Consider the following 13,456-nt stretch of genomic DNA (forward strand, 5'->3'; position numbering starts at 1 on the left):
CAGTTTGGGTAGTTTGCATAAGTCTTTCTGTTAATTTGCCATGTTTTGAGTTGCAATGGTAATTAGTTTGTCACATTCTAAATTAAGGTGAGAAAGTTGTGTAAAGAACACTCTTTGTAAACTTACAGGTCTGCAGAGTTCTAATACAAGCAGTCAGTGAGGGAAAAAATATATTCGGTCCATCTTATAGTTTGATCCTCATGATGTAATTTCCTTAGTTTCATTTGACTCATTGTGTTCCACTAACTTCCTGCAGAGCCCCCATCAGAAGATCACCTTCTGCAGAACACACTCTGGGCTGAAGTTCAGAAGCTGTAAGTTGTTTATCACTAACACTTAAGATATGACATTTCGTTACTAAGTGACTCGCATACAGGGCATTGAAAAAGTATTCAACCCCAACAATCATTTTCACATTTTACTGTCTCATTTTCTAAATGGAAGCCCTCTAATAAAATGTAGTTGCTCAGCAGAGGATGAAATCAAAGCAGCAGACAAAGATAGGAACCAGCTTCTTGTCAAGTTTTGCACCAGATTTTTTTTACCCAGTCCTCATGAACTTATGCCCTCTGCTTCACATTCAAGCCCAAAGAAAGATGAACTCTCATTTAAGGTGAGAGTGCTCAAAGGTGACCTAACTTGGAAACACATGTGTGTTTACCATTTAATAGGAGCACACAAGGACTGAGCAGTGCACCAAATGCATCAGTGGCTCACCTTTCAACAGAAGCTGCTGCACAACCCTCTCTCTCTGTACCAGGCTGTGGTGACATATCACCATTGAGTGACATGCTGAGTCTGGCCAGAGAAGCCCTGAGGCAGAGTCAGTCCAAATGTGGACAAGACGGTCATCCACAGAGTGATGGAGAATCTAGGGAGGGTAGCAAGGAGAACTGGAGATACAGTAACAGTATATTGTGGAACACAAATGGACACACCCCACAGCAAGCACCAGTGGACTCCAGGAAACCTGATCAAGAACCTGTTGCGACTTCAGAAGAATTAGACCCAGATACAGCTGCAAATTCAGGGCCAGCACCTTGGGCTCCTACTGGTTCTAGCACGATGAGGAGCCAGCTAAGCATCCATCAGATGTAGCTACTTCCTTATACACTTAAAGATACAGTGCCTTGAAAAAGTATTCAGCCTCCCCCCCAACTATTTTTGCATTTTACTATCTCGTTTTCTAAATTTAAAATATATTGAAGTAGGATTTTTTGAGCTAATCTACAAAACATTGTGCATCATGTCAAATCAAAAGAAACATTTTGTCAACAACTTACTGAAAATTAACCAAAATTATGAGGCTGAAAAAGTATTCATCCACTCAGGTGCAGTATGATATTACCTTAGCAACTCACCCAACTTTTTAAAGTAGAAAACGGGAGGATCACCTGTTTCCAATGAATTCATAAGAGTAAGTTCTCCCTCTGTAAGGATGAGCAGCGTGTTAGGTTTTTCAACTGCCCAAACCAAAATGAAGGTGAAAGAGCATTCAAGACAAGTCAGGGAAATGATAATAGAGAAGCACACATCTGGTGAAAGGTGCAAGACCTTCTCAAAAGCACTGAATATACCCCGGAGCTCAGTGTTGTATTGCCATCAGGAGAGTTTCTTCACTGATTGTGTGCATTCATTACAGGGGTGGTGTGATAGTATAGTATAGAACAGGGGTAGGCAACCTACAGCCCATGAACAAATATTGGGATACTATGCTTATCCGGCCCGCAAGCAATTTTTCCTTATTCTGAGTGTTTCACGCGACCACACTGATGGACATGTATGGCATCTTGTTACACTGGCCCCAGGTTCCGTTTATTTCCAAACCAAACACTGGTATATACGAATGACGGGAAGGCAGACTACCTTATTAATATGTATTAGATACTCTCCGTGAACACGCAGGTTTTCAGATGGGATTGTTCAAATTTGTAAACAGAAACAGCGTCACTATGTTACAACAAGAAATCCACGCTAAATATCCAGATATTTACATGTGCTATGATACTTGTTGAATAACATGCATTTTGAAATAAAATCGAAGAAAAAATTTCCAATGGCAATGAATGCAAAACGCAGGAAGGTAGACACTGAGTGCCAAAATTTCCAAGACATTTGGTTACACTAAATTACTTCTTTATATCGAGCAAGCTGGAAAACCAGTTTGTCTCATTTGCCTAGATTTTGCTGATTTTCGTTTACATGCAAATTAGTTCAAGCTGTTTGCTACTCCATTTGATGTGGAAGTGGACACTGCATCAGAAATTTTTCGAATGGAATTGATCAAGATGCAGTGTGACAACATTTTGAGATCGAAATTTCATTCTGAAGATGTGTTAGTGCTTGACTTCTATAGAAAATATGTTCATCCAAGTGGGAAGTATCCTAACTTAGTGGACCATGCAGAAAAGATGGCATCATTGTTTGGCAGCGCTTATCTGTGTGAGCAATTATTTTCAAAAATGAAACACACCAAGAACCATTTGAGAACAAGATTGACTGATGCCCATCTGGATAATATCTTGCTCTTGGCATCAACAAGTCTGACACCCAATATTGAGAAGCTTTCAAGCAACAAACAGCATCAAGTTTCACGTTGATTTATCAACTGTTTGCATTAAAATTTTCTTTTTTATTATACTTAATTTATCACCATTCAATGCATCATGTTCATACGATTTATGTTTAAAGATTCTTTGTGTCCTTTTAATAGATTCAAAAGATGCCTTGATTGAAATAAATTGTACTAAACTGAGTTCCTTGATTACTAATTGGCATCCTTGGTTAAGCACAAATGATTTTCTAGCATGTGTTATTCATTAATTTGAGGCAAAACATAACTAGATGTATTTAAATGGATAATTACCATATTTCAAATTTTTTATGGCATTTATCTAGCCCACCGTCTGTTCATTCATACACGGTCCGGCCCACAGAGGCAAAAAGGTTGCCGACCCCTGGTATAGAAGTTAGTGTGCTACTTTACAGTGCCAGCTATCACTGATTGAGGATCAATTCCTTCAGTTGCCTTTGGGGAGTTTGTACATTTTCCCAGTGACCACATGGGTTTCCTCTGGGTGCTCGCTTTCTTTCCACATTCCAAAGATATTTGAGTTAGTGAGTGTGGATATGCTATGTTGGTGCCAAAATCGTGGTAACACTTGAACTGCCCAGCACAATCCTCACTGATTTCATTTGATACAAACAAGGCATTTCACCATGTGTTTGATGTACATGTGACAAATAAAGCTCATCTTTTTACTCCATAATTTTGAATAAAACATCTCATTTTTAATAATCATCATGTCATCTCAGATTATTAAATTACTAATCCTATGTAACATTATGATAATTGAAGATGCAAGGTCCAACTGAAAGAAGGAAGTTAAAATGCTTGTGATAAATGTTAGATCTTGCAATAGAGTTTATTTTCAGGATGGATTAGCAGCTGGTTCTAATGACAGAACTAGGTTAATTAGTTGCAGTGGAGGCAGCATTTCAGAGTTTTACCTTCAGTAGGTTCAATCAAAATATATGTTGGTTACTGTAGGGTTCTCTGCTTAAAATATAATATTGAAGCTAGTTAAACGTGTCTTAGAATTGTGAAGATTTAAATCAGTATTTTTCGTATCAGTAACGAAGGTTACAATTTCTGAATATTTTTACACATTGTAATGCACTATTATGTATATTGAAAAGCAACACACACAAAAAGGCAGTGAATTTCCTATGGGGATTTTGCTCAGCAACAGGCAGTTGTATGTGTTCGTAAAGTGATTTAAAATGTACTTAAGCACACGTAGACCTTGGCTGTGAATGATCAAGTTATTGATGCTGCAGCTTTTACTACACCAGTTTACTTCCTGAGAGGGCTGTGTTTAACTAAAAGAAAATACTTTTTATCTACTACTGTATTCTGATATTTACCTAAGGATTTATGTTTAGTTCAGATGACTAGTTCTGGTATCTTAACTGTAATGTTGTGATGCTGAATAAGCATTCAGAGTCATCATATATCAGGAAGAAAGCTCAAGTTGAGTTTATTCTAATGGGTACTGTCTGGTAACTTCACTGCCAGCTATTATGCATTATTAGTTCAACACTACTTTTATTTACTCTTTTGATCTACAACTGAAAGCTAATGCCTGATGAGTTAATAAAAATATCTTCTCAGTGAGGTACAGATCTGAATGTTGTAATTTGACTTGTCGCATCAAAGTATGTGAGGCAAAGGCCCAAATCAGCCCGAACTCCTGAAAGCTGAGTACTGTAGTGAGCTTCACGAACAGCAGCTCAGCAATCAATAGCACAAAGATCCATTAATTCACTCCCGTTTGTTCTACACCATCTTATCTGCACTGATTTTCTTATACTGCACGGATTTAACTTCAAACTTAGCATGTGAATTGATGATCTAAGGACGAGCTTTGTGAGATGTTGGTGGAAGTAATTAATCTTTTACCATTGCTGTCAGTAACTGATGCCTTTAAATCTTGATTGCTGCAGTACAGTGATACTTTGAACATCAATTTTCTTGAGGCATTATGCATTGTGGAAGGAAAATTGTATTACAGATTAAATAGAGGAATTAGAATTCCAAAATATTTAAGCATGTTATTTGTGAATATTTTCAAAAATGTTTTGTGCTTTAAATTGGCACTGTTGCTACAGGTGATATTTTCTCAATTGTTCTTTTCTTTCTCCATTTGGTGCTTTTTTTTCCCCCTTTGAGAGAAAGAAAGCTTTCAAAAAATAGATTATCTGCTTTTGCAAGCTTATTTTGTAAACTTAATTTCTTGTAGATTATGATTGCATGCATTCACTTCATCATGAAGATAAACTGTATTGAGAAAATTTCTGTCTCGCACATCTCACTAGCAAAAGTTCAGTTTAAAAAATACAACTACTTATGCTGGAAATTTGAAACAAAAACCAAAAATGCGGGAAGATTTCAACAGGTCAGTTATCATTCTTTGGAAAGAACGGCAGAGTCAGTGTTTCAGGTCACAGAACTTTCATCAGTACCTCCAGAAGCAAAGTTACTCCTCAAAGTGAGAAGATAATAAGAAAAAGGAGAAAACGTCTAGTTAGTAATTTTTCCCCATGACTGCTTGTTAGCAAATGTACTTGCATGAAGATTAACTAGTTGACACTTCAGGAAGTCTAATCAGAGAATCAGAACCCGTTTCCCACAGCCTTCTGACCAGAAACTGTGCTTGCATGTAATGAGTTGTTTTGCCCTTAAATATAAATGTACGTCTTATTTTTTTTTGCATAGTGAAGCCAAAACTATGGATTGGCTGTCTTGTTTATATTTGTGCTTTACAGCAATGGGATAATAACAAGGTAAATATGGAATACTATTCACAAAAGTACAATTTATGAAGTTTTGTAATAATGTCATTGACTCGTTCAGGAATGATGTTTGATTTACAATTTTGTATTGATGTGTAGTATTACATTGTCCCAATATTCTCATAATGCATTTTGCTCAGGTTTTCTGATTTTTAGAGTTTCATTTTAAATTTTATTTCCTATCTTTTTTTCCCTAGGAGCACATCCATCAATCTGTTCAGTAGCAACACTGTCATTTCTTTTACATGATGTTTGTTCATCAACAAAGAGAAATAGCTTGCCTTTTATGAATACTTTAGTTTAAGCGGCCTGTATTTTCATTCTCCTGCACTTTCATTTTTAAATTTGCTGCATTCAGCAGCAGTTTGTGTTTAAGTTGTTGGTCTGTCATTGAAAACTATAGTTATCTCTAAACTACTGTTTTGGTACAGAAAATGTGCCATCTAACATCAGAGATTTGCTACCAAATAGCCAAATGCAGCAAGTCCAGCTGAGTAGGCATCATGGTTGAGAGTTGAGAACAGTAGGGATGTGGGGGGTGCTGAATAAACTAAATGTTTGGATGAAGGCGATTCAGCCCAATTGTTCAGATGATTAGACCGCAGAAGGAAGGGATAAGAATTTAGACAATGGTAGTATTGGGTGTCTAAAAGGAATCAAATTGGAGCCTGGGACCTGGGCAATCATAGAGTCAGCCATTTGGTGTTATGGCTTGAGCAACTGCAGAATCAGGAGTTTGGCACAACTTTGCAAAGTGCTGACGAGGGGTTTGTTGAAGTGTGATGGCAGGAGAGGCCTGAAATGTTACCATACACATCTCAAATGTCTTCTTTCCCTCAACAGATACGGGCATGGCTATGAAGTGTTCTGTGTTGCTTGCAATTCCTCGTTGACTGTGGTGGCTTCAGCATGTAAGGTATCAAGCAATTATATTAGAAAAATAATAATTACATACTGAAAATATTAATTCCACATTGTTAGGTAAATCGACTTAATACTCAGAGTTTACTTCATGATGTCTTTCACTGTGAATAGATGTGTTCCTTTAGCTTCAGCGGTAGTTAGCGATTTCCCTCAGGAATAATTTCTCTGGCTGAAGATTGAGCAACTCTAATTAAATATAAATGGAAAATCCTGTACCACCATTGATGTTGTTTTTCCATTATGAGGCTCTACTGTTTTACCTGTGTTTTATAATTGTCATGGACTTCTATCTGAACCTACAATTACTTGGTAAATTACTTTTGCATGTTTTTAAAGCCATTCTTCAACCAGAAATGTAGCGTTTACAAATCACAAACTAATATTTAAGGGCCGCGCTCTCGTGTTCCATTTCGTGGTAACTTATCACAGAAGAGCTCTGTTGGTGTAACTGGCTGGTGTGTAAGTGTTCATAGTTAACATGGTCAAATCTAATGACTGTACAAGTGAAGAAGAAGAATAGACTAGTGGAAATGTAATGGAGATAGGCAGAATTTTTACTACAAAAAGCTGTTGTTTGTGAGTAGTGTTATGATATGAAACCTTTATGCTCAATAGCAGAGGATAATCCACCTAACTGGCTGTTCCTGGATTCCATGGCGCCAACCCTGGCAGCTCAGCCTACCGTGCAGTACTTTGTCAAAGGCTTTGCTAAAGTCCAACTTCATCTACCGTTTTGGTTACTTAGTCGAAAAACCAAAAAGATTCATAAAGCATGACTTCCTACGCAGGAAGCTATGTTGACTCCTAATCAGATTGACTATCCAAATGCTGGCAGATCATGTCCCTCAGAATTCCCTCTGATAACTAGCCCACATCTGATGTCAGAATGACCACCCTTTGCCCTTGCTACCCTTTATAAACAATATAACAACATTACCCATAATCCAGCCTTTGGGAACTTTTCCAATGGCTAAAGATGAAGCAAAGTATCTCCATATGGGCCTCTGCAGTTTTGTCCTCTCTTCACAGAAGTTTTTGTTCTAATTTGATTGGAAGTTTATTGACCTGGAATGTTTTGGAACCTCTGAGCAGTGATGAACTGATGGCACTGAGCACTGACTTCGGTATCTAAAGGTTGCCTTCTCTTTTATAATCGATCAACTGGAGGATTCTTAATAATGAGGCATTCTCTGTCTTAATGAGCATTACATAACCAAAACTTACTACATTCATAATAGGGGGAAGTACTTATTGTCATCTAAGATACTTCACAAGAACTAGAACTATCAAAGTGTAAGAACACGGTGAATGCTTAAGGGTATCAAAAGGTTCTTTAACAGTTAAAAATTAAAACAGTTCTTCGTTCTGTTTTCTATAAATAAACTTGGTGAAAGGAAGGAATTTAAAAAAAAAGTCTTGTAGGGGACTTAGGTGTGTTTATGAATTAATAATGTATCAGAAGATCTTGGATTAAAGCATAAACATGGTGGGTTACCTGGACAAGAGAAAATCTGCAGATGCTAGAAATCCAAGCAACACACACAAAATGCTGAAGGAACTGTGCGGGCCAGGTAGCATCTATGGAAAAGAGTGCATATGACATTTTGGGCAAAACTGAAGAAAAAAGTTGATAGGTGAAAGAGATACAGGGCTGAAAAAGGCAGAAGGCCATGGAAAAAAGAAAGGGGAGGAGCACCAGAGGGAGGCAATGGGCAGACAAAATAAGGTGAGAGAGAGAAAAGGGGATGGGGAATGGTGAAGGGGTGGGGGGTATTACCAGAAGTTCGAGAAATTGATGTTCATGTTATCAGGTTGGAGGCTACCCAGATGGAATATAAGGTGGCCACCTATTTTAATTCCACTTTCATTCCCATTCTGATATGTCAATCCATGGCCTTCTGTACTGTCACAGTGAGGCCACACTCGAGTTGGAGGACCAGCACCTTATAACAACACACATCAAAGTTGCTGGTGAACGCAGCAGGCCAGGCAGCATCTCTAGGAAGAGGTACAGTTGACGTTTCAGGCCGAGACCCTTCATCAGGACTAATTGAAGGAAGAGTTAGTAAGAGATTTGAAAGTGGGAGGGGGAGGGGGAGATCCAAAATGATAGGAGAAGACAGGAGGGGGAGGGATGGAGCCGAGAGCTGGACAGGTGATTGGCAAAGGGGATATGAGAGGATCATGGGACAGGAGGTCCGGGGAGAAAGACGAGCGGGGGGGGAACCAGAGGATGGGCAAGGGGTATAGTCAGAGGGACAGAGGGAGAAAAAGGAGAGTGAGAGAAAGAATGTGTGTATAAAAATAAATAACGGATGGGGTACGAGGGGGAGGTGGGGCATTAGCAGAAGTTAGAGAAGTCGATGTTCATGCCGTCAGGTTGGAGGCTACCCTGACGGAATATAAGGTGTTGTTCCTCCAACCTGAGTGTGGCTTCATCTTTACAGTAGAGGAGGCTGTGGATAGACATGTCAGGATGGGAATGGGATGTGGAATTAAAATGTGTGGCCACTGGGAGATCCTGCTTTCTCTGGTGGACAGAGCGTAGGTATTCAGCAAAGCGGTCTCCCAGTCTGCGTTGGGTCTCGCCAATGTAACCTTATAACAACACCAGTTTCACCTATCACCTTTTGTTTCTCTCTTCCCCTCCCCCACCTTTTAAATTTACTCGCCTTTTTTTCTCCAGTCCTGCTGAAGGGTCTCGGCCCAAAACATTGACTGTACTCTTTTCCATTGATGCTCCCTGGCCTACTGAGTTCCTCCAGCATTTTGTGTGCGTTACCTGGAGTAACTGCTGTATTATTGACCTTGGCCACAATGGAAAATAGATATTTTCATATTATTTGGAAATTTTGTAGAAGTGTAAAGGTTAAGTTAAACTCGTGTCTGATGGGAGACAGTTATTTCAAGTAAAGTCTCAGTTGAAACTTTATAATTTTGGCCGTCAGCTGATTGGAACTTTGCTAGAGTGCTGTATGATTGGAGGTGCTGACTTTTGGGTAAGATTCTCTATTCTATCCTGTTGGAAAATCTGTAGTGTTTTCCCTATGGCCTTTGTGTATATTTATTATTCAAACTGCATCACTAAAGCAGATTGATTATCATATTGTTTAAAAATCCCAATTGTTTACCACTTGGTTCACCCATTTCTTTTCCACAGATAATTTTCTTTTAACATTACATGCTCCTTTCAAATTTACTGAGCCCTGTTTCCTGTGCTTATTTTAGACTCAGCTGTTGACTGGAAAATTTATTAACCTACTGTGTAACATCTTAAAAAAAAGTCAATTAAAAATTATTGGTATATTAATAGAAGAAATACCCAGTAGTCCTGAAAATCTGTGAGTCCAGCATCATCAAATCCCTTGGATGCCAAATTACCAGTATCTTGCTATATCTGATCATTTATCTCTTTCAAGAACAATGCATCATCTCATTTGGTACAATGTTGACATCATTTCCAAAATGTATCATTAGCTGCAAAGAGTAGTTGAGAGGAAAACTGATATCTACTCTGTTAACGATTTATGCATTGATCTCTCAAGTAAATGGCTTCCAAACCATTTTCATTGGGGGGAAAAAACTTCTGGACTCCCCTAAAAATAATTGTGCTCATCTTGGAGACCGGGCTTGAGACCAACCAATTAACTCACATTAAAATCAACTGTGCTATTCCACTTACTGGCCTGCCTACCTTTATGGATCAATGGCTGCTGATTTCTGTAACAAAAATATGTAGATCACTTCTTTTGAAGGTGTATTTAAATCTACCACACTCCCAATTTTTCTCTATGAAGAATAAGAGTAAAAATCTCAGGATTAACATGACCAATTTTTTTGAATAGGTGTAAAGGATTGTGGCAATATTTTTTTCTAAACTGAGGATATTGATACTCAAAGTTTTTTTATTAGAGAAGACTTGTGTTTAATCTGCTAACATTTTCATGCATGACGGAAGAGATCACACATTATTCATTTGCCTTTCTTGTAAAATAGAACTTGAAGTTCATTAATCTTCCCTAATGTTTCTGTATGTTTTTTTTTGGTTACAGGCTTCGAAAGTTGAACATGCAGCAATTATTTTGTGGAGCACCTCCAGTTGGAAACAACTACAGCATTTGCCGTTGCACAGCCTAACTATTACTCAGTTGGCATTTTCTCCAAATGATCGATTCCTGTTGGCAGTTTCACGCGACCGAACCTGGTCTCTCTGGAAACAACGTGAAATGGCTGAATCCAATACAGGTAAGGATAGAACCTTCATGAGCAGGATTTATTTGGAGGAACTATCATAGCTTTAAAGTAATTAAACCTTCAGTAATCTGAGGTCCTCTTGTTTACAGAATTGTGAATTGTATTTATGAGTACCTTTCATTGTCAGGAAAGTTTAATTTTTGATGTTCTGACACTTCTGGCTTGGGCAGATGGGCATGCTTTCAATTAGTGTTTTTTTTATCGAGTTGGGCTTGTGTCACCCTTACTAGCTACAATTTGAAGCCTTGGAAATTCCTGTTGGCATCAAGAGCTTTTTCACAAAAAACTCCAACCAGAATGCTGGCTCCTCATGTGGGATATGCATTTAGTAAAGCCAAGTTTTGTTAGATGTCCCTTTGTGACCACAGGCAGCATGTTATGGAATAAATTGTAGGTCATTTGTAGGTTAGGGGTCTGGGAATGCGTAACTGTGTATAATTCCCTGGGGCCAGGTGTGATCTACCATGGAAATCAAGGGAGGAGATTTCTGGGTCACTAACGATTTCTGTATTTTCATTAACCACAGATGAGGTGCAAGTAGACTTAGGATAGCTATTGTCATTCCCTTATTTTAAAGGGCAGCGGCAATATGCTTGGTACCTACAGGGCCAATGATCCTTACATCAGTGGTAGGGAAATTATTAGCGAAATGTCAAAATAATAGGACTTATTAACATATGGGAAGATATGAACTGATCAGGAACAGTAAGCATAGGACACGTTACAGGGAAAATCTTGCCTCGCTAATTTGATTGAGTTTTTTTTTGAGGAGGTAACAAAGGATGGCTGAAGGCAAGGTGATTTATATATGGATTGTATTACAGCAATGATGGACTGATTCAGGAGGTTTTAAAGAACATGGATTTGAGACAAGTTAGCTAATTCGATCTCAAATTGGTTTGGTGATAGGACGCAGAGGATAGTGGTGAAGAGATGATTTTCAGATTGGAGGCTGGTGTTGCACTGCAGGCATTGGTGCTGGGACCTTTGCTGCTTGTGATATATTAACAACTCAGGTGTGAGATACGATTAGCTAGATTGTGAATAGCAAGGCTTCAAAGTTACCTGAGGCAACAGTAGGATATCGATCAGATGGCAAGTTGGGTGGAACATTAGCAGACTGAACTTATTCCTGACAGGTATGAGGTGGTGCATTTGTGAAGTCAATAAGGATAGGGCATTGACTGTGAATGGTAGAGCACAAACAAACGTTGATGAACACAGAGTCCATAGTTCTCTGAAAGTGGCAGCATGAGTAAATAGGCTGGTGAAGAAGGGTATGGTATTCTTGCCTTCATATGTAAGGCATAGAATATCAATTGGAGAAAGTGCAGTGCAAACGACATTCATCAGGATGATGACCATACTTGAAGAACTTCGGTTGTATAGAGAGATTGGCTAGCCTTGTTTTTATTTTTGGAAAGAAGGAGGCTGTGAGGTGACTTGATAGATTTATATCAAATTTCAACTTTGGCCCAGATAGACTAGAAAGGCAGGGTGTTTTGAGTTGGGCGAGGTTGTATCACTCTGAGCACCAAGCCAATTTAAAGAGGTGGAGCAACACATGCAAAATGCTGGAGGAACTCAGCAGGCCAGGCAGTGTCTATGGAAAAGAGTATAGACGATGTTTAGAGCCAAGACCTTTCAGCAAGACTAGAAGAAAAAATAGAGTCATAGTTAGAAGTTGGGGGAGGGGAGGGAGAAACACAGAGTGATAGGTTAAACTGGGTGAGGGAGGGTGAAGTAAAGAGTTGGGAAGTTGATTGGTGAAAGAGATACAGGGCTGGAGAAGGGGGAGAGAATCTGTGGGAGAGGAAGAAGGCCATGGAAGAAAGAAAAGGGGAAGTGCACCAGAGGAAGGTGATGGACATGCAAGGAAATAAGGTGAGAGAGGGAAAAGGGGATGGGGAATGGTGAAGAGTGGAGGGGGGGCCATGACTGGAAGTTCAAGAAGTCGATGTTCATGCCATCAAGTTGGAGGCTACCCAGACGGAAATATAAGGTGTTGCTTCTCTGACCTGAGTGTGGCCTCATCGCAACAGTAGAGCTGAGTTCCTTCAGCATTTTGTGTGTGCTGCTTAGATTTCCAGCACCTGCAAATATTCTATTGTTTGTGATTGGAGAGATCGAGAATGGCTGCTCTGGCAGTGAACTCTAGACCTGGAGCGATTTGCCTCAGTGAATCCTAACGCGAGGTTTGGACAACTTAAACGCCAGCTCAGTTAGTCTGGGAGTTCCTCTTTCACCCCGACAATAAGGCTTTGATACTGCCCTCGGCAGCTGTGTTTCGTGTCTGTGAACTTTGTGGTGTTTTGCCTCGCTAATATAATGAACTGAATACCGAGGCTTTGGGCCTACTCTGAGCTGCTCCGGGAACTTGGATCTAAGGACTCAGTTTGCTCGGAATGCTGTTGTTGTTGCTCACTTCCATTGTTTGCATGGTTTGTTTTGTTTGTTTCTTTTTTCTTTTCTCTATGGGTTGGTCTACACTTTTCAAAATTGAGTTCTTTAGAGTCCCTTGCTTTACAACTGCCTGTCAGCAGACAAACCTCAAAGTTGTATAATTTATACATTCTTTGATAATAAATGCATTTTTAATCTTTGAAAAATTATAAGGTATAGATAGGAAAAAGATTAACTAGCAGGGATATCAAAAACAAGAGCGTGTTGGTTAAAAATGAGAGGAAGGAGTTTTAAAGGAGATCTGAGGGGAACTTTTCTTTTACACAGAAAGTGGTTGATAGCCGGAACACATCCCAGAGCAGATGGTTGAATCAAATGCAGTCACTCCATTTAGATGTCCATAGACCCTTCGGTTAATGGTAGGGGAACCCCTGATTTAGACAAATCTTAAATAGGCAGGGTACAAGAGGATAGGTGTTTGATACTGACATGAGTGTGATAGGGTGATTGTTTCCTGTAT

General features: G+C 39.2%; 1 protein-coding gene across 3 annotated transcripts in view; it reads left to right on the plus strand.

The window, feature by feature from the left end:
* Window positions 1–13,456, plus strand: part of elp2 (elongator acetyltransferase complex subunit 2) — a 128,544-nt gene that overhangs the window by 92,738 nt on the left and 22,350 nt on the right. For all 3 annotated transcript variants that reach the window (XM_063043841.1, XM_063043842.1, XM_063043843.1), the window contains exons 16-18: window positions 257–314; window positions 6,199–6,271; window positions 10,332–10,524. In XM_063043841.1, coding sequence (XP_062899911.1) covers window positions 257–314; window positions 6,199–6,271; window positions 10,332–10,524 — 324 coding nt within the window. The remainder of the gene's footprint in view (window positions 1–256; window positions 315–6,198; window positions 6,272–10,331; window positions 10,525–13,456) is intronic.

This window comes from Mobula hypostoma, chromosome 3 (genome assembly GCF_963921235.1).
Source record: "Mobula hypostoma chromosome 3, sMobHyp1.1, whole genome shotgun sequence".
NCBI lineage: Eukaryota > Metazoa > Chordata > Chondrichthyes > Myliobatiformes > Myliobatidae > Mobula > Mobula hypostoma.